The 26,665-nt window shown below is 41.9% G+C and overlaps 1 protein-coding gene across 1 annotated transcript in view; it reads left to right on the forward strand.

The window, feature by feature from the left end:
- Positions 1-26,665, forward strand: part of FAT3 (FAT atypical cadherin 3) — a 575,495-nt gene that overhangs the window by 527,335 nt on the left and 21,495 nt on the right. Inside the window, exons 21-23 of the mRNA XM_055283247.2 lie at positions 8,658-8,792; positions 10,615-10,772; positions 18,181-18,649. Of these exons, the coding sequence (XP_055139222.1) occupies positions 8,658-8,792; positions 10,615-10,772; positions 18,181-18,649 (762 nt within the window). The remainder of the gene's footprint in view (positions 1-8,657; positions 8,793-10,614; positions 10,773-18,180; positions 18,650-26,665) is intronic.

Raw genomic sequence — 26,665 nt, forward strand, 5'->3', positions numbered from 1 at the left:
ATACATAAGTATATCAAAAAGGACGCACTTGTCCAGTTGGATGGACTGCCAGTGAGACCATCAGAATTTACAACCAGTGTGTTTATGGGTGTGGTGGAAGAAGTGGATGCCTGATTTCTCAAGTCTTTATTAAGAAGTGGAATATAGAATGGAACCTAGTGCTCCAAATGAAATGGATGGAGTGTTTGCCATGGGCGAAGCCCTGTGCTGTACAGAAATGAGTCAGACACCAGCCATGCCCTCAACCAGTGGGGGATGGCACTGTCATAGGGTTTGCTCAGTGTATAAAGAGGAGTCACTGGAGGTGGTGCTGCCTGAGCAAGATCTGAAAGGATGCCTGGAATTATCTAGGTGACCAGGATAGGGGATTCCAAACCAAAGGGCATGAGAGCCAAGGCATGGAGGTAAGAACTGATGTGCAATTCAGTGCATGGATCAAGGCACAGACAGACAGAACAGAGATTGTTTACCAAGCCATGACCAGTTCGCATGCTGTTTTTCACATACATGTAATTGCATTTAACTCTTACTATAATCCTTAAGAGTAGGTCTCATTAAGTTTTTTCAAAAATTAAGGAAACCAAAATTTGGAAAGGTCAATTGACTCACTCAGAATCACAGAGCTACAGAGCTAGTCAATGGCAGAGCCAGGATTCATCCTTGACTCTCTTATTCAAAGCATTTTTTAACCACAGCACCTTACCACTTCTGCACAGATTTGAAAGAAACTCAGAAGTTTCCTAATCCAAACTCCCACCCACAGCAGACATCCCATTTTCTATATTCCTGGCATAGTAATTCAGCCAAAGTTTGAGCACCAGTACTGGGAGCTCACAAGGCAGCCCTGAGATGATCTTCTGCCTTATAGCACACCAGGACCTCTCTCCTTGTCACATCATCTAGCTGTATCCCTCAGAGCCATGCAGACCCAACCTGGCTAACCCTGCTTCTACAAGCTGCCCTCTGGATAACTAAGGATAATTGTTATGACCCTTTGAATCCTCTTCCTAGCCAAACACAAGAAGTTCCTTTGCTCCTTGGCTGTAAACAAATATGTGCTGTAAAAAGTTATAGATGGTGTTATTGGGGCACGGAGGAAGCATAAAGGAGGGAGTTATCAGCTCTACTTGGAGGAGTACAAGAAAGGCATTGGAAGCAATGAAGCATGTCATAATAGGCCTTTCCCAGGTAGAGGATGCATTTTAAGCATCCTTTTGTTTACTTATTCTCTCGGCAGTTAATTGAATATGGTTTTGTGCCAGGCCCTGGGTGGGGTGCTGGAGATACAGTGGTGAAAGAGGCTGATGTGATCCCCATTCCCATGGAGAATGAAACAGCATCGTGCATTGGGCAAATGACAGAGAGCTCAGTGGGGTGGATGGTAAGAAGTCAGGACAGTCCTTGGGAGGGATAAGGTAGGATAGGTAAAGCAGGCCTGCTGACAGGTGGCCACTGCACTTCTAATAAGTGCTGTAAAATAAAATGATGACGGCTTCTGTGAGGTAGTCAGACACTTAAAACATGTTCATGATGTGTTTTTATATAGCACAGAAGAATCTGAAATTGGGTTTGCACTTTGGTTGGGGTTTGTTAATGCTAATTTTCTGAGGAGAGAGCCAATCCCAGTGGCCTTGGTGTTGTCTATTAATCTTAACAGGTTAACTCCCTACAAACTGGGAAGTTTCTATTTTTCATTCATAAGAAATACACCTCGGCGGATCCCTCATCTCCAGTACGCATGAGTCCCACATTGCCAGGAGAGGTGTAGAGGTCACAATCCTGGTGGTGATACCAGCTTCTCAGTGTATGTGTATTCCTTTCTATAGTCCACCCATACACAGCTGGCCCAGAGAGGAGGTCTTGAATGAAATTGCACTTGACCTTTAGTGAAATCATACAGAAAATATGGCTGAGTCAAGCAAACACCAGTCTAGAGGATTCTCTGCTTCCGAGAGAACCATAAGAAATGACTTTAAAGTTGAGACTTACGTTTTTTAAAACTTCTCACAGGCCATGAATTAAGAAGGGAGCTTATTGACTTATGTGGCATTTGCCAGGACATGGCATGTGGGTAAAGCACGTGAATTCAGGGCATGGGATGTTTACCATTATTGGATTATTCAATGTAATGAGGCAGCAACATAAATCAAGAGGTTGAATCAGCTTAAAGTGGCAGCATAATAATCACAGCTAGATACTGATGTATTGGCTAAAAGCAGAGACTTAATCCAGGGGGCTGCAGGAATGCTGGGGAGAGAGGAGAGGAGAGTCATAAATATGGTAGCAAAACCTTATAAAACCTCCAGAGGATCACCCTTCTCCTCCCTGCATGTTCCAAAGCTTTGATGCTTCTGCTCAAGTGAATTGCCTGTTGTCACCTCTATAGAAAGTTACCTAAATTTCCACCTGAGCAAAAAATCAGAAGGTGGAAAACCTTTCAGGGAATGGTCACATGGTGTGCGCATTTCTCCTGGTGGACAAGGTGCGTGAAAAAAACACCTACACCTGAGATGGAGAAGGTGGTGATGGGGTCAACATAGGTGCATGTTCCTGTGACGCAGATGAGTAACAAGCCCCAGGCTTTATTCTATGCCTACAGTGCACACAGAATTTCATATTTCCTATCACCTACTGTGGACTTACAAATCATGAATCTGACCAAAAGAGGATAACAAGGGAAAAGTTACACCTGAGTTCAGGTCTCTGCCATGTTGCTGGGTCAAATTAGTGTTTCCAGTTTTGAGACCCTGTAGTAATTTGTTTTTATAATAAATTTTTTTCTTTACAAGTTGCTTTCACATACACTAGCCCATTTCATTCTCATAGCACTATAAAGAATCATTATCTTGATTTTTCAGAAAAGGAAATCGAGACCTAGAAAAGACAAGTGAGTAGTTCAAGGCCACACACTGACTAAATTTAAAACATTAGCCAGGGCCAAAATCCAGGTCTGCATCTTGTCAATGCAGTATCCTTTACTTATCTTACTACCCCACCTTCCCGAGAGAAACTGGGAATGGGGAACAGAGCTTACTCTGCCATCTTTGTGACAGAAGCTAAACACATCTGATCCTGCCCTGACATACCATAAATGGTGTCAGTTGATTTGATGAAGTGGGACCCTTCTCCCTTCGTGCTTACTGTGGTACCAAATTGATGGATGTCTGAGATGCAGAGCATGTCGGCCTATGAGCCCACATCCCCCAAGCTGTCACCAAACACAGCACAAGTTAATTAAAGCTGCATTACTCCATGATATCTAATAAGATAAACTTTCTCCCAGAAGCCAGCAGGAGTTGATACTGCCTTCTCTTAACTGGTACGCTGAAGCTGATGGAGCAGTGTTTGCCACCAGAGAGGGGGTCTTTAAGGCTCTTAACAATAACAGGTGTATACACTTCCTGAAAAGGGGATGACAGAAACATGTGATTTCTAAAAGCAAGTTAACCCTTCAGCATCCATTTAAAGCTTACTAGCTTCTATTTAGATAAAGAATTTAGGGCTTTGGCTGGAAAGAGGGTTGCTATCCCCAGAAAAGTGTTTCATGGACCCAGACATGGGTATATCTGAGACCAAAGGGGCACATAACATTGCTCAGGGTTGGCATACAAAGGTTAAATCTCTCTGACAATATATATTTCAGAAAGGGCTTAATTTTTTACCATAGTTCATAGAGAGGAAAGAACTGCAATGGCATATGGGTATTATTTCCTTTTGAGGAATCTGTTTTTCAAAAACTAAAAGTTTTTGCTAGGCATACACTGCAGTCTGCACACATGATCACATCTGTCCCCTGCTAAGGAGGATGTTACATTTACACTGGCCTGCAGATTCTAATCTGCCTTCATACTTCCTTGAGCCACAAGAGAGTGGGCCCATGAGCAGAGCAAACAGACAACAGCAGCCAGAGCCTAAATGTTTATGGCTGAGCATCCAGGCTGGAACTCAGAGAGGAGTCCCCAGAGGATTTTTAAAACATCCAGAGGTACAAAAACTGTCCTTGCCAAAAACTATCCCCTTAATCCTAAAGAACCTATTAAAAACAGAAAGAAAGAAAAGGAACCTAGAAAAGCCATTGCTGCTGGAATGAATGTAAATACTCATGATTATATATCCAATATTTATATTGATATTATTCATCTTAGAATGTACTTATAATATTTATATTTATTTTTTTACACATCCTCAAACTACAGTTTTCACAGTGGGGACTGGATCTAACATAATCCATTAATTAATGACTGTGATTTAATTACATGTCATGCTATGGGTTATGACAGAAGGAAATAAGAAAAAGAGCTATGAGGCTGAGCTCCAGTTGCTGGTCTAAGTACCTCTGTGCTTTAATCTAAAACGGGAGATATGGGTAAGAAAGTGAGGAACCCTGTTGTCACAGGATCCTTGGGGTGTTGCTTCTCCAGCCGAAAACCTCTATGGCTGCTGACACCTTTGGCCTGAGTATTTCTCACACCCACTGGGCTTCTTCTGCCCACTCAGCCCAGCAGGCTGCACTTGGCTCACACTACTGGCCCAGATCCCACACCTGCCAAGGGTGAGCCAGGCGTGGAGTAGTGAGGGGTGTGTAGGCCACTGCACACAGCCAGGCATGCTGGCACATGAGCAAGCACGGGGTTTGGCCACTGTGCACAGCAAGGCACGCCCACTGCTATGGCAGGGCAGGCAGCTCCAGGTGCCGGCCCAGGTACCAGCTCTGTGTGAGGCTGCAGCTGGACCAGATGTACCGCACATGGCTTCTGCTGCAGGCACTTGCATCCGGACATGCAGAATGCAGTGGTGCCCAGAAGCTTGGAGATACCAGGAACCACAGAGCCTCAAAGAGAGTGTCAAAGCCCTGACTTGGGGATCCCCTAGGTCTGGGCTTTTCTCTCCTTCTTGTCACCCGCAATGTGGAGAGCAGGGGAGGTGTTTTTCAGCCCTGTTTGTGTTACAGCTCTTTCAGTCCCACCATTCATCAGGTCCTGAGTTTTTGTCCTGTGTCCAGGAAGAATGAATTACACAGACAAGTGAAAGGTGAGCAAGGTGGAGAGGAGCTTCACTGAGTGACAGAACAGCTCTCAGGAGACCCATGGTGGGTAGCCCCTTACTGCAGGCAGGTTGTCCCAAGGAGTATCCAGCTCTCAGCAGAGAGAAGACCCACAGTGGGTAGCTCCTCTCTGCAGCTGCTAGTCTGGATATCTGTTTGAGTCTGGCAGGATCCAGGGTTTTTATGGGCTCAGAAGAGAGGACGTGCATGCTGATTGGTCCATGGCTGGCCATGGGCAGACCCAGAAAAAGCACCATAAGTTCTCACTCCAGTCCATGGACTACCTGGAACTGACAGCCCAGTCCCCAGGCTTCAGACAGTCCCTGGCTTGAAGGTGGGGCATCACTGGGGACCTGCCCTTTTCTGCCCAGGAGCCCATCTGCCTCCTGCCACCATCAACATATCATCCACGGTATCCAGGCTGTTCATTCTGAAGGGCGCCTGCAGGCTTGTGCTGAGCCACCCTCAGCACCCCCGCAGCCTCCCTCCCATGCTCATCTATGCCCAAAGTTCAGATGGGCCCAAGGCAGCAGGGGGGCTGATGTGTTAGCACCACCCTGAATGCACGCATATCCAGCCAGGTTGTGATAGAACCCAGGTTTGGCCACAACTTTGCTTCAAAATTGGAGTGGGTGCTGGGAGCAGGGAGAGGCCAGGGGGCAGGAGCAGGCGCTTCTGAGCTTGCAGGGGAAGGGGTTGGGGCTTCCTGGGTATCCAAGAGTGCAGAGATGCCCAGGTCCAGAGCTGTGGCTGGGCAGCTGTGGCTGTGCCCAGGAGTCCAGGGCTCACACTTGCCAACTCAGTAGGGGGGTGGGGCTCCTACCTGTTCCCGGCTCCCACCAGCCCCGTGGAGCATGCAACCCCAGCCACGCCTCCCCTGCTGCAGCTGGCATCTTCACAGTGGCCATTCCAGACAGGCTATCACTACCATCACTGTGCTAATTACCACGGCAGTACTGATAGTAGAAGAAAAGGCCAAAACATGTGAATAAAGTAGAAGTACCCAAATGCTAGATTTGTTCTGAAATACAGAGTTTAATTTTTATTGTATTAACTTATAGCTGTTTTTTAAAAATATTACCATTATTCCTATAGGGATAAATATCTTTGCTATCATGCACCTGAAATTATCTGGCCCTTTTTTCCGCCTTTGGAACAGTGGCTTTTAAGCTGGATTTTTGATGATTCATAGTTTATTTGCAATGCAGCCATTACATTAGAGCAGAACAGGCTATGAATGTAATATCTATAGCTGTATCTCAGAAACACAGAAGCTTATAAAGAGGTTTAGACTTAGACTGGCTGAAATAGAAGGGAAAAGGCATGTCCACAGAATAGAAAGTAACAGATTTCTTGAATACATAAGCTACTGTTTCCATACGTACTTGAAAAGTAATGCCCAAGTAACTCAGAAGTTACATCTATTTGGTGGGATGCGTGTTGTGATTCATATATGCACATTTCCACCTTCATGTGGCTGAGGTTAGCATTGGGCTCAATTTGCATTTTAAGCATAGACTACTAGTCAATATTTAGGAGCCAGCTAGACCTGTGCAGGCTATCAGAGACTGAGATGAAGTCACATGTGAAAACAGCAGAGTCAGCTGGTAGGGTTGTGAACTTATTATGAATAAACATTAAGGCAGGCCTGAGGTTAAGCTACTAGCTATGGTTAGCTCATTCCTTTGTTACTCAAAGGATCTCACTCTTCATGCCTGAGTTAAAATATTCCCTTCCTTTGGGAATACTTCTGACATTCTCCCAGGAGACAGAATTGTTCCTCCTCTGGTCCCTCCATTGTGCTCACCTACCTGCCAAAGCAGTTATTATATTATTGTCATGTGTTTTCATGTGGTTTCTTGAGGCAAGAGAAAGGAAGCATCATTTCCTTTCATCTTTACATTCCCAGGCTTAATACCTCTTTGGCTCCAAACAATTATGTGTTGAATAAATGCACCAAAAGTTATTTAAAAACTAGTTTTCAAAAGTTTCTTGAAATAGGTCATGAGATGGTCACACAGCTGTTTTAAGTTCCATGGATATTGATTAATACATGGCAGGACTACAGATTTGGTTGGGGAGGAAAATAAGAAGATGTATTTCAGGGCACTTAAGTCTTACAGAATCCATTTGTACAGTTCTTTCCAAATTTTCCGTTAAAAACGCCTTCATCTTCTAAGACTTTGTAAGCTGGATCAGTGCCAAGAGTGTCTTTTATGACTGAGCTGTAAACCAGTGGAAAATGGGATTTATGAATTCTGAGTTTGCTGGTGCTACTTATATTGCTCCTGTCAAGGATTACTGTTTTTTTAATGTTTATAAGTAGTTAGCATTAAATTCCTGCTTTCTTCTGCACAAAGAAATGACTGTACCTTGGGACAATATGCCTTTTTTTTTTTTTTGAGACAGGGTCTTGTTGCCCAGGCTAGTGTGCAGTGGCATAATCATAGCTCATTGTAACCTCAAATTTCTGACCTTAAGTGATGCTCCAACCTTGGCCTCCCGAAGTGCTGGGATTACAGGCATGAACCACTGCACTTGGCCGGGACAATATGCTTAATGATGAGGAAAGACTTAGGATGAAAAGGAGCATGATCATGGGCCAGATCTGGCTGAGGAATGAGCTGCTGGTATGCTACACATTCTCAGTTCACGGGGAAAAGGCACTCCTTTAGGCTATGCCTAACACATTTAGGAAACCACTGTTTCAGTTGTGGGTTATTTTTAATTTGTGTCTCCTTTTCTATAATTCGTTTACCACTGAAACTCTTACCAGATTAAAAGTGGCCTAATTACATGTGAAATACTCAGGACCTTTGGAAAATGTGCTTCCTTCAGTGGGTTCATATTTGCACAGTTCTAAAATAACGCACTTGGGTCCTGAATTCTGCCTTAATCAGTTAATCTGCTTTCCAGGATTTCCCTTCTGAGGGATTAACCTTTCGTCTTACTGTGCTGTGAACATCGAACAGGTAGAAAGGAAGCCTTCCCTTGCCAAGGATAATTCTGCTGTTTTTTTGATAGCTGGTAGGGCACATTTACAGCTAATCAATAACATAGCATGTAGTAGAAGGGATTAGGAAACAATGTGAGTTGTGCTTCTACAATTTAAAACTAGTCATACTTTTCTTTAGAAATGTCTTTTTTTTTTCCCCCTCTGAAATCAATCTCCAAGTTCTTGAGGGCAGGAGGGAGGTGCAGAAGAAATCTAAACTCAAGTGATACATTCAAATAGCCTCCAATCTGCAGAAACCCCACTCCAATAAATACTACAAGTGCTTGCATTGTGAACTTTCTTCAGCTGAAGTTGGTCCAGGTGTAACTTAACATATTTTAGCCTTAAACAGGGAGCTCTGTTTACTCTTTGTACCTAATCTGCATCAGTCTGGCAGTGAAATTTGGCAGATGTAGGGACATTGGATGGACACCCACACCAGATGAAGCCCATTCAGGTGCCCCTACTTCTGAGTGGCATCTTTGTGACTCAGCTCAGAGCCCACATATCCCAGCTCTTGAGCCATTTGTGTGTTCCCTTTGAACCTTTTCTATCTTCCCTGGAGTGCAGGGTGAATCCCTTTGTGTACTGATCATGCATATTCCACCTTTGTCACAGGAGGACTGTGTCCGGGGTCCAGCGATCCTTGTATGGAGAAGCCGTGTCCAGCAGACATGCAGTGTGTCGGTTATGAAGCCAGCAGGAGACCGTTCCTCTGCCAGTGTCCACCAGGGAAGCTCGGAGAGTGCTCAGGTGCAGAGTGGAGTGGAATGATGCAGATCTAATTTCATATTCCTGAAACACTTGCCCTTGAGTAAATTACACCATCCAAGTCCTCCCAGAAAACGTTTCTTTATGCACGCAACATTTTCCTTTAGAATGGACCACAGCTAACATCCACACTCACATTTACTTAGGATTTATCACAGCTGCACCTTGTGCTAAGGGAACATGTAAAGACTATGGGCTTCTTACATAATAGAGAGACGACAACATGTGTTTTTTATCACGTCTCATGGCTGTTAAGGGTGTGAAATTATGGAAAATAAAAGGCTGTTGGTTGGGCAGAGGAATCTGAGGATCTGTGGCATGGCCTTTGATGCTCAGGGTGCTGCACAAATCCACAGCCGCAAAACCAAGATCCACAGAAGGCATAGCTAAGCCAATCCTGTTGACCTTGCTTAGAGTCAGCCCCATCTGGTGAACCAAGTAAGCAGACTCCCTGCTGGAAATGTTTAACTAACTTCATGTTCCAGCAGGAGAGGTGCTCACCTCTGCATCTTAAGGAAAGAAAAAAAAATCAGTATTTAAGTTATTTTAATCTAAATGATCCTGTTTCTGATCTTCATTCAATTTCTATACTTCATTTGATTTGCATATTCTCTGCCACTTCTTTACTCAGAAAAGAATATTTTTCATTTTGGGTACCCATAGAATCCTCTTTAGGTATATTTAAAATATAGGCACATTGATAACAATTTTGGAATCCAGTAAATAGTTGGAATAAAAAAAATAACCATGCCTAGTATGTGCACGGAACTTTGCAAGCATTGAGTTCTAGAAATTCAGCCTTTGCAAAGAGAAGCACTGTTCCTAAAAGTAGAAACTGAAGCTCCTTCTTAGCTGATTTCAAGAATGGAGCTGCAATTAAGTAAAGGGATCACCTGGATGCTTACCTAAGTCATGTAAGGCTTAGAATTAGAGGAAAATTATGCTGTCCCCTGTTTCTACATATGCACTGTGCACAAAGCAGGTGGATCGGTAGGGGGATCATAAAGACAAATCTTCTAAGTTCTGGAGTCACTTCCTGCTGACTTTTCTCCTTTCTATCTAGAAAACTTCTGGTTGTCTATAATTATTGTCCATTTGATATATTTCCACACATTCCACGTTTCACCCCAGCAAGGCAGCTTTTCAGCCATTATTTTTCTTGTTAAAACATAAAGTTGAAGGCAATTTAAAAAAAAAGAGTAAACTCAGAATTGAACAATCGAGTTGGACAAAATTCAAGGGGAGCCTCAAAATTAATGGCCAGAAAGTGAAAGTGTGACCACATGAATTTCCTTTATATCAGTTACCTTTTTGCAACATTACTACAAATGACATACATTAGCTATTAGGCGTTAGGATACTTGGGGAACATGGATATCATTTGGAAATGGTTTTGTTTTCTTTGTTTCATGGAGCTGAAAGTTCTTGAATGCCTAAGTGATTGGGGGTTGGGGGAGGAATGAAGGGGTATCTTTTAATAATGCTCATTTTAGAAAGTGGGAGTTGGAAATTTAGTAACATTAAGAAAATCCAAGTTGTGGAATTTACCAAGTGGCTCTTGGCATGAGGCAAGTAAGATGATTTGGTGGCTGACTGGTTAATATTTTTTTCATTCCGAAATTAGAGTGTGATGTGAAATGGAAAACTGGTCTTTAATCAAAAGTGATTTCTCCTCAATGCCTTCATTGACTTCTCATGCATGGTCTTTAATCATCTTGGTTGGTGGTTGTTGGGTGATTTCATGTGTCTCTGTTCCTTTCTGGATGTTAAAAATATATATGTCTTCTCATAACGGTCTTTTCAGGGCACACTTCTCTCAGCTTTGCTGGAAACAGTTACATCAAATATCGGCTTTCTGAAAATAGCAAAGAAGAGGATTTTAAACTAGCTCTGCGTCTTCGAACACTGCAAAGCAATGGGATTATAATGTACACCAGAGCAAATCCCTGCATAATTCTGAAGGTAATTAAAATGGGTTATCTTTTTCTGCAGTCAGTTCTCATGTTAGTGTTTTGGCTCTTGGATTGGGGAACGGCTGAAATCATTTTGTCTTTTAAGTTCAGAAGACCAGAAGCAGACTTCTGGGCAAAGGGGAGCAGCGGCAGAACTGGGAAGGGAGCCAACATCCCATTTCCTTTTGAACATTCAGCTTCAAAATTGGCTCTTGGTACATGGGGCATCTCTCTTGAGAGCGGGTTCAAGGGCTGGCTTCCTTTGAGCTGTAATCGCTCAACAGTTCATTAGAATGTGTCTCCTAATCAATTCCACAACAGGGGTGGTCCTTTAAAAGGATTGGCTGTATCCTTTTCTACCACATGGGTCTATCCCCACTGACTTTTGAAGGCAATTTCTGTTCTTGCTCAGGGAGGAAATTGGAGACAGGGGGTATGGGAGATTTCATATGTCCTATCATGACCCAAGTAGCCCAATTTTTCTGTCATTTCCTAGCCTCAGAAATGCTCCTAAAGCAGCCAGATTTATTTTAGAGCAAGTCTGACATCTATATTCAGCTCAAGGATTCTGGTGCCTTCGTGAAAACAACAATAATAATGGTAATGGGCCAGGTGTGGTGGCTCACACCTGTAATCCCAACACTTTGGGAAACTGAGGCAGGTGCATCACATGAGGTCAGGAGTTCGAGACCAGCCTGGCCAACATGGTGAAACCCTGTCTCTACTAAAAATACAAAAATTAGCTAGTCATGGTGGTCGGCGCCTATAATCCCAGCTACTTCGGAGGCTGAGGCCACTGCACAGTAATCTGGGTGACAGAGTGAGACTCTGTCTCAAAACAAACAAACAAACAAAAACAAGCAAACAAGATAATAATAACAGCTTTTTGTATATCGTTTATTTTTATTATACAGCTAATATGATAAGTTTGTTTTATGTTATCCCCATTTGATCAAGAGGAGGACAGTGGTTCAGAGAGGTTAAGTTATTTACCCAAAGTTGCACATCTAATAAGTGATGAGGCCTGGATCCCACACTCTAGTCTTTCTCACTCCATGCCATTAATCTCCATACTATCCCTCACTCTCTATGTTGCTACTACAACTCATTTATTAAAAATCACATTCTGGGCATCTGTAGACCAGATTCAGCCTCTAGTATGGAGGAAAGAAGGCAGGAGAAGGAGGGAAACGTGTTTCATCTCATGCTATGCTCACCAGGTTGCTATGTCAGCCTGTCGTAAATGCTCTTCAGAAACATTCAGAGTCCGTCCAGTGGAAAATGCCCTTTCACATGGAAATGGCAAGAAATCTTTTTCTTCGCAAGGTTTCAGCTTGAAGGGTACATGGTAGACCTTTCCAGTTTCTGCCCTTTGATTGTTTGATATGTCAGATCCAAGCTGATTATGTGGCCCAGGCTTTAGTTCTAAAGGCACGTGAGGAAGGAGAGAAATAGAGAACATTAAATGCCAGTGGGCTTCTCTTAATGATCACATAGGGCTTTACTTACCCACATCTGGTATTGCCAGGTATTACTTGATGGCCATAGTTGAGTAAGCAGGGAGTCGAAGTTTAAAAGTTGGTTACTTTTGTAAGCAGTCTCCCACTATCCTTATTCATTCAACTCAGAATTCTAATTTAAGATCTGGAAAGGAAAGCAATATTTTTAAAAGAAAATAAGAAAAGTACTTTGGATGCACAGTTTTAGAGAATGATGCATTCAAATCAGATATTCATGGTGAAAGAAGAAAAACTCAAAAACCTAAGCCCTGCCTTTATTTTCTTCTGGCCCCGGAAGCAGCCTGCCTTGGGTCAGTAGATCATTTTCTAAATAGCCCTAAGAGTTGAGGTTTTGTGTAATTGCTGGGAAAGTGTTCTGAGCATTCAGAGCTACCAGCTCTTAGGGCTCTGCGTGGGCCCCACTGACCTTTCTCTCTCCTCCTTCATGCTCTAACAGGGCTGGTGGTTGAAAATAGTTTCTGTTAGTAAATCTCTTATAGAGCACTAAATTTGAGAGAGAACAAAAATATTGAACCTGAATGGCTTGATCCTAAAATGGAGCTTGTGATTTGACACTTCACTGGCAAAAGTCTAAAATGTGCAGATCCCTGAGGACAGGAAAGAAGAAGAATTAAGCCTTTTAGGCAGCTCCAGCTCCTAAGGCATATTGCATTTCATGAAACAAGCATGTTTCTGAAAGTTGTGTAAATTGAATCTCGGTAAATGGAATTCTAATAAACTAGAGATGGATGCTATTTGAAGGAACCCTTCCATTAATCCCTTTGTGATGTGAATAATCACTCCCAATCTGTCTGTTCTATAAGTTTGCTTTTCATATGTTGGGTTTGCCCAAAGCAGGACACAGCTGTACTAAACTATTGCAGTTATTCTCCTACAGTCGCCAGGAATATCCACTAAGGGGATTTGAATCTGTTTGCTTAACATTTTCAGCCTCATGCAAGATTTAATTTCCTTGGCTTTAGGTACAGTATGTGCCTTGCACTTTGGTTCAACAACTAAGCTGAAATGCTTTGTTTAAATTGCACCTCTTGGTTGTTTATATTTTTCCGGTCAGAGCACATTCTCTAAGTACTTAAAGTACTCAGTGGGGTGAAGGGCGCCCCTTACAGACAATTAAAGAATTGCACAGAGACCTCAAGAAGTGAAAATGCTCACAGACAAAGAATATCAGTGTCTCTCAGCAATAATAAAAGGCACTCATTCTTCTGTTTACCATTGATGCCCTATCTTCTTCCAAAAGAAATTCAAGGCTTACCATAAGCATACAAATGCAATAAAATTAAAGTACCATTAAGATGAAAATACAAGGTTAAGAGCCAACCAGTGAAGTTGGGTAGAGTAGAATATCATTATGAGAAAATCTAGACCGAGGTGAACTACTTCAGTAGAGCCCAAACCATAACTGAGGTTCCTGGCAGCCAAAGCAACAATGAAAATGGTCAGATAGGTTCTGTGACTCTCCTCACACCTATAAAAGAAACATAGAATTCTTTTTCAAAAGGTGATCTGGAAAAGATTTTTTAAAAAGAAGAAGAAAGAAACATGTCAAATCACCAGAAGAGATGTAAGGAGAAATCAGCAGAACACTTTATCTCTGTGTCAGTCTTTCATCTCCAGTATCATGGCAAAAGCAAAAGGAGAATATGGTTGTTAATCTGTAACTATCACATGTTTTATTTTGGGTGGAAGTTATAAATGATTCATTGCTACATTCTGATGATTCTCAGACATGGCTAGCTTCAGACCCCTAAACTGAAAGGAAGATAGGGAAAGCTCATTTGGTTTGTAAAACAGCCCACTTGGCATGGCCAGATCTTTCCAATATAGATCAAAAGAGTAACAAGGAAGCTCCCTACAAGATTTGAGAGTTTCAGTGATCTATTTAAAAATGTCCCAAAAAATAAGTTAACCTTAATAATTACATTTTGTAATAATAATAAAATACCTAAGAGTTTACAAAGTACTTTCACATACAGGTAATTTCAACTCTCATTCCCCTTGCATGTAGGTATGAGTGTCTACTTTTTTTGCCTGTGAGGAAACTGAGGCTCAGAGAAAATTGCATGACTTGCTCAAAGTGACAGCCAGTCAATATCACTTTGGGTCTGGGCCTATGAAAGAGGAGAGCAAGTTGGGAGTTAGATATCTCTTGATAAACTACAGGAGTTTATCAAAAGAAGAAATTCAGAGGACTAGGATGATTATGCATTCATTTACTCATTTAAAATACTTAATGTATACCAAATGGCTATTAATGGCAGACTTAAAAATAGATTTTTGTATTTTTGTTTGTGGATTTTTTTGTTTTCTGAGATGAGATCTCACCATGTTCCCTGGGCTGGTCTCAAACTGATCACTTGATCCTCCTGCCTCAGCCTCCCAAGTAGCTAGGACTACAGGCACATGCTACTGTGCCCAACTCAGGAAAAACATAAAAAGTTTTTAAAACATCCCCTTTTCAAAGAATATTGAATAATCCTCTTACAAGTTCCATGATTATTATGCATTTGCTATAACCACACACCAAGGATCTGAAGCAGTAAGACTTCATGCCATAATTTACACTTTTTACTCGAAATCCTACTTTCCTGCAAAAGTAGGACTTCTTAGAACTCTCATTTCTTGTCTTCCAAGCCCCAAGCTACTAAAAATCCAAGGGAAAGCACATCACTGATTTCAAATGATCCTGAGAATCTAAATATTTTATAACATTCGGACAACACTCTCTCAATTATGTATTTCATTGAACAAATTACCTAGCTACACCCCTAACCCTAGGAAATCATTTCAGTATCATTGCTATAGACTTTTCTTAGTTTCATGCACACCTCAATTTCTATTAAAATAGCTTCTCCTCTGATTTGAGAAAGCTTCATTCTCTTAAAGAATATCCCTAAAACTAGGTGAACCCTACTCTGAAGACAGAGAAGAATTAAATATGATCAGAATATATTTCCCAGTATAAGAGAACATAGACATGAAAAGACAAAATGTTCTTTTCTCTCTCTGGAAAATATACCTGTGCAATAGCAAAAGATTATTAACTTTTCACAAGGTAACTTTTGGCATCAGTGTTCTAGTTTGTCATATAAACAAAGCTGGTAATTTCAACCTCCTAGGATTTTGACAATCCAAATGACTTTTGTTTGTAAAAGGCTGAGAATCATGTAGGCGTCTGGCTTCCTTCATTCAGCAATGTTGCTGCTGTTATTTTGCAACAAAAATAAAAATAAAAAGCAAGCTTAACCGTGCTGTGTTAGTATGAGATAATTTTATGTTCCTCAGTTATAGAACTCTGATATATTTGAGTAAATTGGAGTCCTGTCACTTCTCCCTGGTGAATATGTAACTTGGTGATTATTCAAAGAGGTAGGAGGTTGGGGTGAGAGAGGAGAATGAACCAAGTAATATGTTAATTGAACATCTTTTTACAAAAACTTAGATAAATTGCACTCTCACCACCAATTTTTCGTAATAGACTGAGGACACCAGTTTGTAGCCACAGAGTTAAAAACAGCAGGTGGACTGTGCCAGAAGAAGATACTCCCCAAAGTCACATTTGATGATTTATTACTTACATTAAAATACAAATATGGAAATTATCCAGGAGTTGCCATAAAGCAAGTATTCTGGTATGATTTACAATATCTATTCATTCAATTTTGTGGAACCGAATAAAATGACAAAGATGATAGCATAAGATTACACGTGAGGCTGGGTGCGGTGGCCCACACCTGTAATCCCAGCACTTTGAGAGGCCTAGGCAGGCAGATCACATGGTCAGGAGATCAAGACCATCCTGGCCAGACTGGTGAAACCTTGTCTCTACTGAAAATACAAAAAATTAGCTGGGCGTGGTGGCGCTTGCCTGTAATCCCAGCTACTCGGGAGGCTGAGGCAGGAGAATTCCTTGAACCAGGGAGTTGGATGTTGCAGTGAGCCGAGATCGTGCCACTGCATTCCAGCCTGGTGACACAGTGAGACTCCATCTAAAAAAGAAGCAGAAGAAAGAAAGATTACATCTGAAAGCTGTCAGAAAAGAACATAAACATTTGTCTTCAGTCTTTTTACATTTGCACATTTACATGACAGAGCACAGTATGTATGTTCTTACTGTGTATGATGTGGCTAACCATTCTGCAGTGGATACAGTAGCCTTGTAAAATAAGCCATAGCAGTTATCTCTGCTCTCCGGACCCAAACCCAGAGGGGCCAGACCATTCTCTCCGAGGTACCTGAGTGGTACATAACAAAGCCTGAATTTGACTCAGCATTCCAAAATTTCCACACCTCTGTCTGCTTCTTAAAGCCCCCTGCCTTCTAGATACACATGTTTATGTGGCATGACCTATGAAATTTTATACAGGATGAAGAACATGGAGCTATAAACGCAGAAATGAGAGTCCCTAAGAATTCAGTTGTCTATACTGAAGCATAGAGAAATATGCCACCTGTGAGAATGAGAGGAGCTCTGATAATCCCGAATAGGTCTATTTTGAGTTAAACACGTTTCACAAGGACTGCTTCAGTGTATTTCTGTGAATTCATTTTCTCTGTACCTCCTTGGCTGTTTGTGACCTGGAAGCTCTGTGTTGTCCTGCCATTTCCTTTCCTTTCCTTTTTGTTTTCTTTCCTGACAAGTGTCTGTTCTCTGCACAGAACTATGAATGCCAACAGACTAGTGTTCGTTGCATGACTCAGACGCTGGCCTCCACAAGGTCCTCTTGCTGGGTCATAGACATAGGCCAGAAAAGAAGCTTTTATTTCACAATTTTTGGCTGTGAATCCCTTCATGACCAAATGTACACTTGGCTAGACAGGGGTGCAGCCCTCATTCCCTGGATCCCAAAGCCACCTTGCATTTCTGAGAAATGTAGAACAAGGTGGACGACACAGGGGACTCAAAGACCTGTTTCCTTTGCAGCAGTTGAGCCTGGGGTTCCATGGAGGGCCAATCCCAGCAAGGATCCTCCATAGCACATGCTTTCTTCCTGTGTGTGATGTCTCCTGGGATTAGCCTCCCGGGTGCAGTGATGCCCTTGCTACCCCAGTGCACTCACAGCAGCAGGCTGGTCTCTGTTTTCGCACCCCAAACCATGGCTGGGAGCATTCATGAGGGCCAGGTGTCACAAGCGATCCAGATATTCTAAGCAAATGGCCAAGCCCTGAGCACCTTGGAAGATAACCTTTACCTAAACCATGAGCATCATCCTAAAGGACTATTTTAAGAATATGCTAGTGTTTAATATAGAGCAGCTTTTAAATCTTTAATGTATACAAACTGAGAACTAGGAAATTTTTCATTTCTACCAGGCCTCTTTCTTTTCCCTGTGGAGCACTCATATAAATGTATTCAAGGAACATATATGTATTTGTGTGATTATTTGATTAGGCCATCTACCCTACTAGACTGTCAGCCACATGAGGGCACAGATGATAACTCTATTCACTCAGATGATCTCCTTGGCACTTAGTACACTGCTTAGCATATAGTAGATGTTCAGTAAATGCTAATGAGTTCCCCGAAATCATTCCTGTGGTGGTAATGACTAAGAAGGGTGCAGAGAATAAACAGACCCCTAAACCAGATATTGCTGGGAATTTTAAAAGGTAAAGACCCAAGGAGTAGAAACATTCTTAAATATAATTGTGCATATATGAAGGTGTGCCCATATTACTAATCACAAGATTTGTGAAATATAAGGTATGCATTTTCATGGCAGGTAAGGGGGAGGCACAGTGGTTAAAAATCAAACCACAACAGATTTATGAGTAGAGCAAAAGTCATGTCCACATTCCAGCCTTCTTGTGAAGCCCCGGGCCGGCCAGGAGCAGGGTGTAGGGAACATATTCCCAGTTGCATGTTGAAAAGTGCTGCACTGTTCCTTCCCCACGCAGATTGTGGATGGCAAGCTGTGGTTCCAGCTGGACTGCGGCAGCGGCCCTGGAATCTTGGGCATCTCGGGCCGTGCTGTCAACGACGGGAGCTGGCACTCGGTCTTCCTGGAGCTCAACCGCAATTTCACGAGCCTGTCCCTGGATGACAGCTACGTGGAGCGGCGCCGGGCGCCCCTCTACTTCCAGACGCTGAGCACTGAGAGTAGCATCTACTTCGGCGCCCTGGTGCAAGCGGATAACATCCGCAGCCTGACTGACACGCGGGTCACGCAGGTGCTCAGCGGCTTCCAGGGCTGCCTGGACTCGGTGATACTGAATAACAACGAGCTGCCACTGCAGAACAAGCGCAGCAGCTTCGCGGAGGTGGTGGGCCTGACGGAGCTGAAGCTGGGCTGCGTGCTCTATCCCGACGCGTGCGAGCGCAGCCCGTGCCAGCACGGGGGCAGCTGCACTGGCCTGCCGTCCGGGGGTGAGTGTGGCTACGCAGTGGGCACTGGCCTGGGGGTTTGAGGGGAGCGTGAATGAACTGCAGGGGGATCCCTGCCCTCCCAACGCAAGGACTCTACTAGAGAGGAATATTCACACCCAGGATGCTCGCCAACCTTCTTAATCTGCTTTAGGGAAGTCTCAGCTTTTGACAATTACAGGAGTGTCCAGTTTTGCCAATCGTTTGCAGCTTCCCATAGGTGCAGTTCAGTGGCACAGGATCCCAGAGAGGCCATCAGCTCTGCCCACTCCCCTGTCCAACCCCTGGCCTTTCAAGCCAGAGGAGGTTGGGCGAATAGAACCCCCTTTTAAATAGGCCCTCATGAGCTACCTGCATGTCACTGCAGAATGATAGTAGCACTCTGAGTTATGATGCCCACGCACATGTAATTGCTGACCAGAGGTAGACATACAACCTTACTAGAAGCTAAAGCTTACTAGAAGCTGTCCCCCAGGAATAGGAGATCTTGGAACATACTTTTGCAATGTGTATATTAAAAATAAGTCTAGTTACAGCTTTACAAAGGAGTAGAAAGCCAAGAATAAGGAGAAGGAAATTTACATAAAATCTCAGGACAAATAAGCAGGCAATTAAGTCATGATCTTTAGTATTTTTTTCCCACAAAGTACATCATGAAGAAGAAAAAGGAGAGTAGGCATAAAAAAAAGAAAAAGATTTATAGAGAGTTTCTTTTGTTTGAGGGAAAAGCCAAGATTATTTAAGTCCTGGGAGTCTATAGATAAAAGAATCCCTGACTTTACCAAGATGCAGTGTCTGTGTTAATGTAAACTAGGTGAGACATGCTCCCGGTTGAAGGCTTGCCACCTCGCAACAGCCCAACCACTGATTCCACTTCAGCCCCTTTGCAGAGTCACTCAGCAGTCGTGTCATTAGCAAATTTAAACCTTTTCACAAATCACTTGGAGATTCTGCTGTGCACATTACCATCTAATGTTCGTGAAATCCAACTCCAAATTTAGAATCCATTTTATTATTAGAATGTTATAAACTGTCCATGAAATGATGCACTGTCGAAATACAGACACCAAAGTTGTTTAGACTTGCATATGTTACTACCACAATGAGGGCCAAGTACCCTGGGGGGAAATTTCTGTCGTCTCAGTTTAAGAAATCTATTTGCTGTTTTTACTGTCTCAGCAGTATATGTAAATAAAGGGTTGTTATGGTGCCATAATTCCCAAATGATGGGCAGTAACTATACTTCAGTGGTTCTATAAACCAGCCCATTATGACAAGTCATGGCCAGTTTTTCACCAGGCAAAACAATTCTGTTAGTGTGAGCCATCTACAGTATATAAAAGGAGCATGTAATTAAATTGGGTTGAAATAGAACACCACTCCATGTCAAATGCTGGGTACATAGCCACAAATTGTAACATACTTTTAACGATGGCAGGACGTTGTTTTTGCTGGCAGGGCTATGGGCTTCCACAATGGATTATCTTTAAAATAATAATAATAATCACTGTATGAGGGAAAGAGACTAGGGAATCTTGCTTTGCAGTGTGCATTTTAATTTTTTAAAAAATGTCATGAAATCCTTTAGCTAATATTCAGTGGAAGTATGTTAATTAAATGGCTATGACCCACATGGAGAATAGCACTTTTCTCTATTTTTAAATCTCTTCATTTAACCATATTTCAGCACTGATGACCCACTTGCCATATACTTTTCATATGACCTAGAGAACTTGTCTTGCCCTCCCTAGGGCCCCAGCCTTGCCTATAGAGCACACTCTCCCATCTACCTCTTTGTCTTCCTGTTCCCTTCTTCCTTCTGTGATTGGGCATTGGATCAGGATTCTACAACAGGTATTCTTTCTTCCAAGGAGAAATAGCCTCTTTTCAGTTCAAGTTTCTCTTTTGTCTTGGGGGACTTATGTTTTCCTAAAATGAAGATAGTATCTTTCCTCACCTTCATCTACACAGTTCCCTTCTCACAGGCCTACTACCTCTGTTCTCTGTTCTGTTGAGGGAGCCCTGCAGGAGCATCCCGCACCAAGGCTACTCCCAAGCCTAGCCAATGGGTTCTTATCTCAGTAGACACCCAGACATGTCCCAGGTGGGGGAATTTGGGACTCTCATGCACAGCAGTGCTCGGCCCAAAGCTAGCAAACTCCTTGCCACTCACCAGGAGATCCAAGAAATCCAGGACTTCTGTTGCTTTCCTGGGAAGCTAAGGGCACGAGATTCCTCTTCTGATGTGTGAGGAGGTATTTACCTCTTCCTGGCTATAGGGGTGAAGCCTTGGCTTCTAAGAAAAGCAGAAAGAGAACCCATTTTCTTGCCCCTATTATCTATATCAGTAGTATATCAATAGAGGAAGTTTTGCTAGAGCCTGTATCCTATCTGCAAATTCCTTAAATTAGTGCCAAACAGGTAAGAGAAAAAAGGGAAGAAAAGAAAGAATCAAAATTTGGCCTTTACTTCATATCTATGAAACTATGCAGCTAATTATAAGGTTACTTAAAAGAAAAATCCTCTGAGCTGTGAGTGATAGTTTAAAAAGAACAATAAGACTGAGTCTTTAATGAAAGAATATTTATGCCTTCAAGAATTCCCTCTGGCTGCCAGGGAAGTCTAATCACAGGAAGAGACAGTGTTGTGCCCCCAGATCAAAGACTAGGCTGCGTGAAGTGTTCAAAGGGGAAATTTGGGCTAGAGACAGTAGAAGGAGGAGCTTGAAATGAGACTCTTTGCACATGAGACTGATAACAAAACTTAATTGTTTGAACATTTTCTGTTGTTTGGACCCTGTGCTATGTGTTGCTCTAAAATTTCAGGGCACATATTTTAGCATAAGCATCCCCTTGACCACTGAAGAATTCTGGAGTATTGGTCATTGGTTCTCCTGGCAGCAGACTCCACTGTCAAACTGAGGCTATCTTAGTACATTCAGAATTGTTAAAGCAGGCAACACACAATAAGAAGCATTTTTCTTTCAGGGATACAGGATTCTGCCCCAACCACCTCTAAGCCCAATCAAACCCTTGGCGTGAAAGTCAGGGAAGCCACAACTACTAGCTTGGAATGACACAGTCAGCAGGTTTGATCAGCATTACAACTCTTGCTGTCCCAGGAGCAGGCCATAGGAACCTCAGGGGAGTCAGATTACAGAACACTGACTTGTAATGAGAGTATAAATATGACTCTATAAACCAACCACAGAGAGAAGGCTCTCTCTCGGTAAAGCCTTAAAATTATATGTATTTCATAAACATGAACTGGAAATAGCAACCACTGTGGAGAAGCCATGACTAGGGCCCATTGTGATCCCTGCATTTCCAGATGCAGTGGGCAGGGATCAGCCCAATGTCTGAATATAATATGTCAACACCCACAGTCTGAATAAGGAGTACTCGGTCCTCCATGCCTTGTCATGCTTAGCTCAAGCCCATTAATGGAAAACACATTTGAAGCCAGGCAGTCACCATGCCATAAATAGTCATTCAGGCAGCATGGCATGAAAACAGAAGCCTAACTCCTGAAATGGAAACTTGGGGAAATTTCTTAATGGGTAAGAGCTACCGCTTGTTAGACTCTTACTGTGTGCTTGGTACTGTGATAAGTGCTTACCTTGAAAGTGCTTATGCCCTGGGACATTTAATTCTCACCACAGTACTCTGAGGTCAATACTATTCTTCTCTCCCACCTACCCACCCTCATTTTACAGATAAAGAAATAGGCCAGAGAGGCTAAGTCGGTAGCCTAGTATCACATAGCTAGTAAAGTGGTGAAAGCACACTGGCTGGGTACAGTGGCTCACACCTGTAATCCCAGAGATTTGGGAGGCCAGGAGTTCAAGGTTATAGTGAGCTATGACCATTACCACTGCACTTCAGCCTGAATGACAGAGCAAGACCTTTTCTCTAAACAACAAACAAAAATTAGTTTCCCAAAACGGTATGTAGTGGTATTGGTTTATATTTTTTCCTTGAAAATGCAATGGTTAAAAAGAAAACCAAAAAATATTTAAAAAGTGGGAAAGATGGGATTTGATCCAGGTTTGTGGACCCCTTCCCCACCAGCCTGTACCCTTAACCCTTGCTACTCAAACTGTTCCAGGGACCAACAGCATTGGCATCACTGGGAATGTTGGAAAGGCAGCATCTCAGAACCCACCCCAAATCCACTGAATTGGAATCTGTATTTTAACAAGATCCCTAGGTGATATAGTGATTTATCTCCCTGGCTCTGAACTGCCCTGAATCCTGGGGAAACTTTTGACTCTTTTTTTCTTATATTGTATATAGTGGTTCTCAAACTCTGAGATGCATCAGCTTCACCTAAGGACCTTGTTAAAATGACACCTTGTTATAGAAGACCCGTTTGATTGCCATTTACTTGCCTCCAGTATTTGCTATCCACATCAGGAACTTTCTGCTAGGTCACTGAATCATATTTGCACATTTCTGAACTTTCCTACTAAGAAAATTTATCAGTTGGAAGTTAAGGGGAAACAAACAAACATGCAGAATCTGAATTGGCAAGAGTGGAATTCAGGCATCTCTATTTTTAACAAGCCTCCAAGGAGTTTCTATGCACACCCATTGTTTAAGAACCACTGACATTTGGGAATCCTGAAAACTGTATTTGAAGAAATGCAAGTCAGTGGATTCCAGGAAAAGTAAACAGACATAGGACATTCAGGAATTGAGAGTCTGATGTACAGCCTGCACTTAAAAAAAAAAATTAGTATAAAGGTGGAGCTTTGTACCCCAGTCAGGAGATTTTGGTAACTCTGAGCTCCCCTTCAAAGATAAGAGTAATAATGTCTGCCACTCCCTCTAGGCAATTGTGAGTATTCTGCCTGTCAAGTTGCATGAAACAACAAGTTCTTGGATGTTGCAAACAGTTTGCATAAAACTGTTTTCAGCAGCACTTTGGGGCCACTTTGGATCATGTTTTGCTGAATACTTTGTGTTCCTAACTTGTAAGAATCGAGATAAATTTAGTCCATCAAACTTTAATTAAGTACCTGCTTGGTGCTGAGCTCTGTGTTGAATTCCGGTCCCATTGCTTTCTCTGTGACCAATGGATGCCACTGATGTGGCCTCTCTCTCCTCACAGCTGGTTTAAGGGAATTGAACAGGGTTCCCCTACATGCTCCACCCACTGGCTCACTGAGCTTCGAGAAGGGAGATGTCAAACTCCCAGTAAATATGCTGTGGACATAATTTGGCTGAGCTTTTCAGCTTATGGAAAAAATTTTTCCTGGGTGACTGTCTTCTAAATACTGACTTACTCTTATATTTTTGGTACCTTGGAAAAAACCTCATGGTAACAGCATTAATAATTATAGACACTAATAGAAAAGCTCAAACCCTAAAGTAGGTTATGTGCAGATACATACTAGAAGGTGAGAATTTACTGTGTGGCTAATGTTAACACGTTAAATGTTTCCAGATCCTCAAAGAAAATATTAGAGGCTTGGCCCAATATACAATATATAAAATGTGAGCCAGGTTTCCTAGGGAAAAAGTCTCACCTTCAAATTTTTTTTTATTTTACAAGGTCTAAAGGTTTTGAATGTACCCTGTTTGGTGAAAGAGAAAAATCAGAGTGACTAAAAGTTGAAATGGCAAAGTAACTTCAACTGCAACAGAGCTCATCCTCACTCATAATTAGCATCTCACATGATAACATATCCACCAGTTTTCTCACACTAATTGAGGCTCACATGTACTAGAAGTTTGGATGTTTCCCAGTCTTCAGCCTAAACATCAGAATAAAAAAACTCCCATGATTTCCAGTTGTTTGGTTTACGAGCAATATAGAGAGGAAGCTGATTTCAAGATCTATAGTAATTACAATAATTACAACAATAAAGCATCTAATGTTGTGTGCTGCATTGTGGTTTATGAATCCAGAAACCTTATTGTTCCCGATGAAGGGAGTATTTGTGAGTCTCATTTATGAGATAAAATAAGGAAGTTCCTAGAGGTCAGGCCATGGTCACACCCAGGTAGTGGGTAACAGCCAGAACCTAAACTTGTACCCAGTGCCTCACCACCACATCACAGCCACTTCCCTGAGCCATGTAAGTTCTTGGAGTTTCTAAATGAAGTCTGTAATTCAGCAAGCAGAGTGGCTGATGCTGACTTCAGATCCCAGGTGCTAGTTACACATTTGTCATTATTTCCACCTTTGTGCAGCAGGCAGATATTTCCTTATCAAGGCAGCCAAACCTGATCAGAATGATGTTTACCTACACTGGCAAGCAGGGTAGAAAGTTCAAGCCATAACCTGCATGAATCAGGTTGGAAAATGACTACTAAGTCAAAGGAGTAAGACAGGAATTATGTTGATTATTTGCCTACACAGCCCAAATTAATGCTATAATTGCTTATACCATTTCCATTTTTGCATTTAATAGGTTTTGCAATGCTCTTCTTTGAGCAAGGAAAGGAGGATTCATTTTAAGTTGGTCTGGGTGCAGATTTCAAAACCATCTGCATCTGCTATAACTAGAAGGATTGTAAACAGAAACACAGCTTTGAGGCAAGGCTTAAAAATACACTTCTCATTTTGCCAGGATTTGAGAGGAAAGAAGCTACGACTTTTCAGTACATGTATCTCCACACTAGTAGGACCATTTCCTTTCTAAAATCTGAGAATTGGCATAAAGTGCATCTGCCACTCACTGACTGTGTAACCTTGTAAAACCCATCTTATTGATGCTTCAGTTTTCTCATTTGTAAAATAACTATAATAACAATACTTATGGCATAGGGTTGTTGTAAGAATTAAATGAGACAGAATACACAGAAAGTTCTTAGAATTTTTCATATCACATAAGCTATTGTTCTTGCTAATTATTTCCTTATTTGATATTCTCCCCTCTGAACAAGAAAAAAAATCAACTTTTTAAGAATACGTTGAGATTAACCATTGATATTTTTCTTTCACATTTACAAAAGTGTTAAATATTATTTGTGATCAAAAAATGCCTAGATATCTCTTAGAATTTTGTTCACTTTATTTGTGTTTTATAGCAACATATGGTAATGCTTGGGAAGAGTAGAAACTTTTTATTCCATTATCTTTATTATTTAATGATGATTGGATTCCCAGAAGGAGTGTCTAAAATTGTCCATCTCACTGTATCTTATCTGCTTCCCAGAGACTGATGGGAAGTAACAACAAGCTCTTCTTTCTTATCCCTAGAAACTAATGAGCTCGGGCTCAGTGACAAGTTCTAATACAGTCTTGTAGAAAGATTTGAGAATCAGAAAGCCTGGAGTCAATTTAAACTCAATCTCTTACTAATGTATGTTGAGACGGAGATTCGCTCTTGTTGCCTAGGCTGAAGTGCAATGGCATGATCTCGGCTCACCACAACCTCCACCTCCTGGGTTCAAGCGATTCTCCTGCCTCGGCCTCCCAAGTAGCTGGGATAATAGGCATGCACCACCATACCCGCCTAATTTTGTATTTTTAGTAGAGATGGGGTTTCACCATATTGGTCAGGTTGGTCTCAAACTCCTGACCTCAGGTGATCCACCCACCTTGGCCTCCTAAAATGCTGGCATTACAGGCATGAGCCACCACACCCGGCCTAGTATATGTTCTTGAACAAACAGCTTAACCTCTCCAGCAGCCCCGGGAGTTAAGATGTTAATGAGGCCTCTTCTTTTTCCTTCATAGGATCACTGTAATCCTTCATAGAATGAAAGTGATTTAAACACACTAAAGCGTTAGATTACTTAGTATCATTATGGCTACTAATGAATGATAATAATCATTATTGATATTTTTAAAAATATTAATAATAGGGATCATACCAGGATAATGAGATTATAAATAATATTTTGTGAGAACAGGTTAATTTTCATAAACAAGCCTTTTCACAGAGGCTGAACAACAGATATCAGTCTTCTTTCATTAAAAAAAAAATCTGACCACTTTTTAAAAATTCCAATTGCTTTTCCCTCTCATTGTGTTAACATAAAACTCCTCTAAATTTAAAGTTCTAAA

The sequence above is a fragment of the Symphalangus syndactylus genome, chromosome 6 (assembly GCF_028878055.3).
Source record: "Symphalangus syndactylus isolate Jambi chromosome 6, NHGRI_mSymSyn1-v2.1_pri, whole genome shotgun sequence".
NCBI classification, from domain to species: Eukaryota; Metazoa; Chordata; class Mammalia; order Primates; family Hylobatidae; genus Symphalangus; species Symphalangus syndactylus.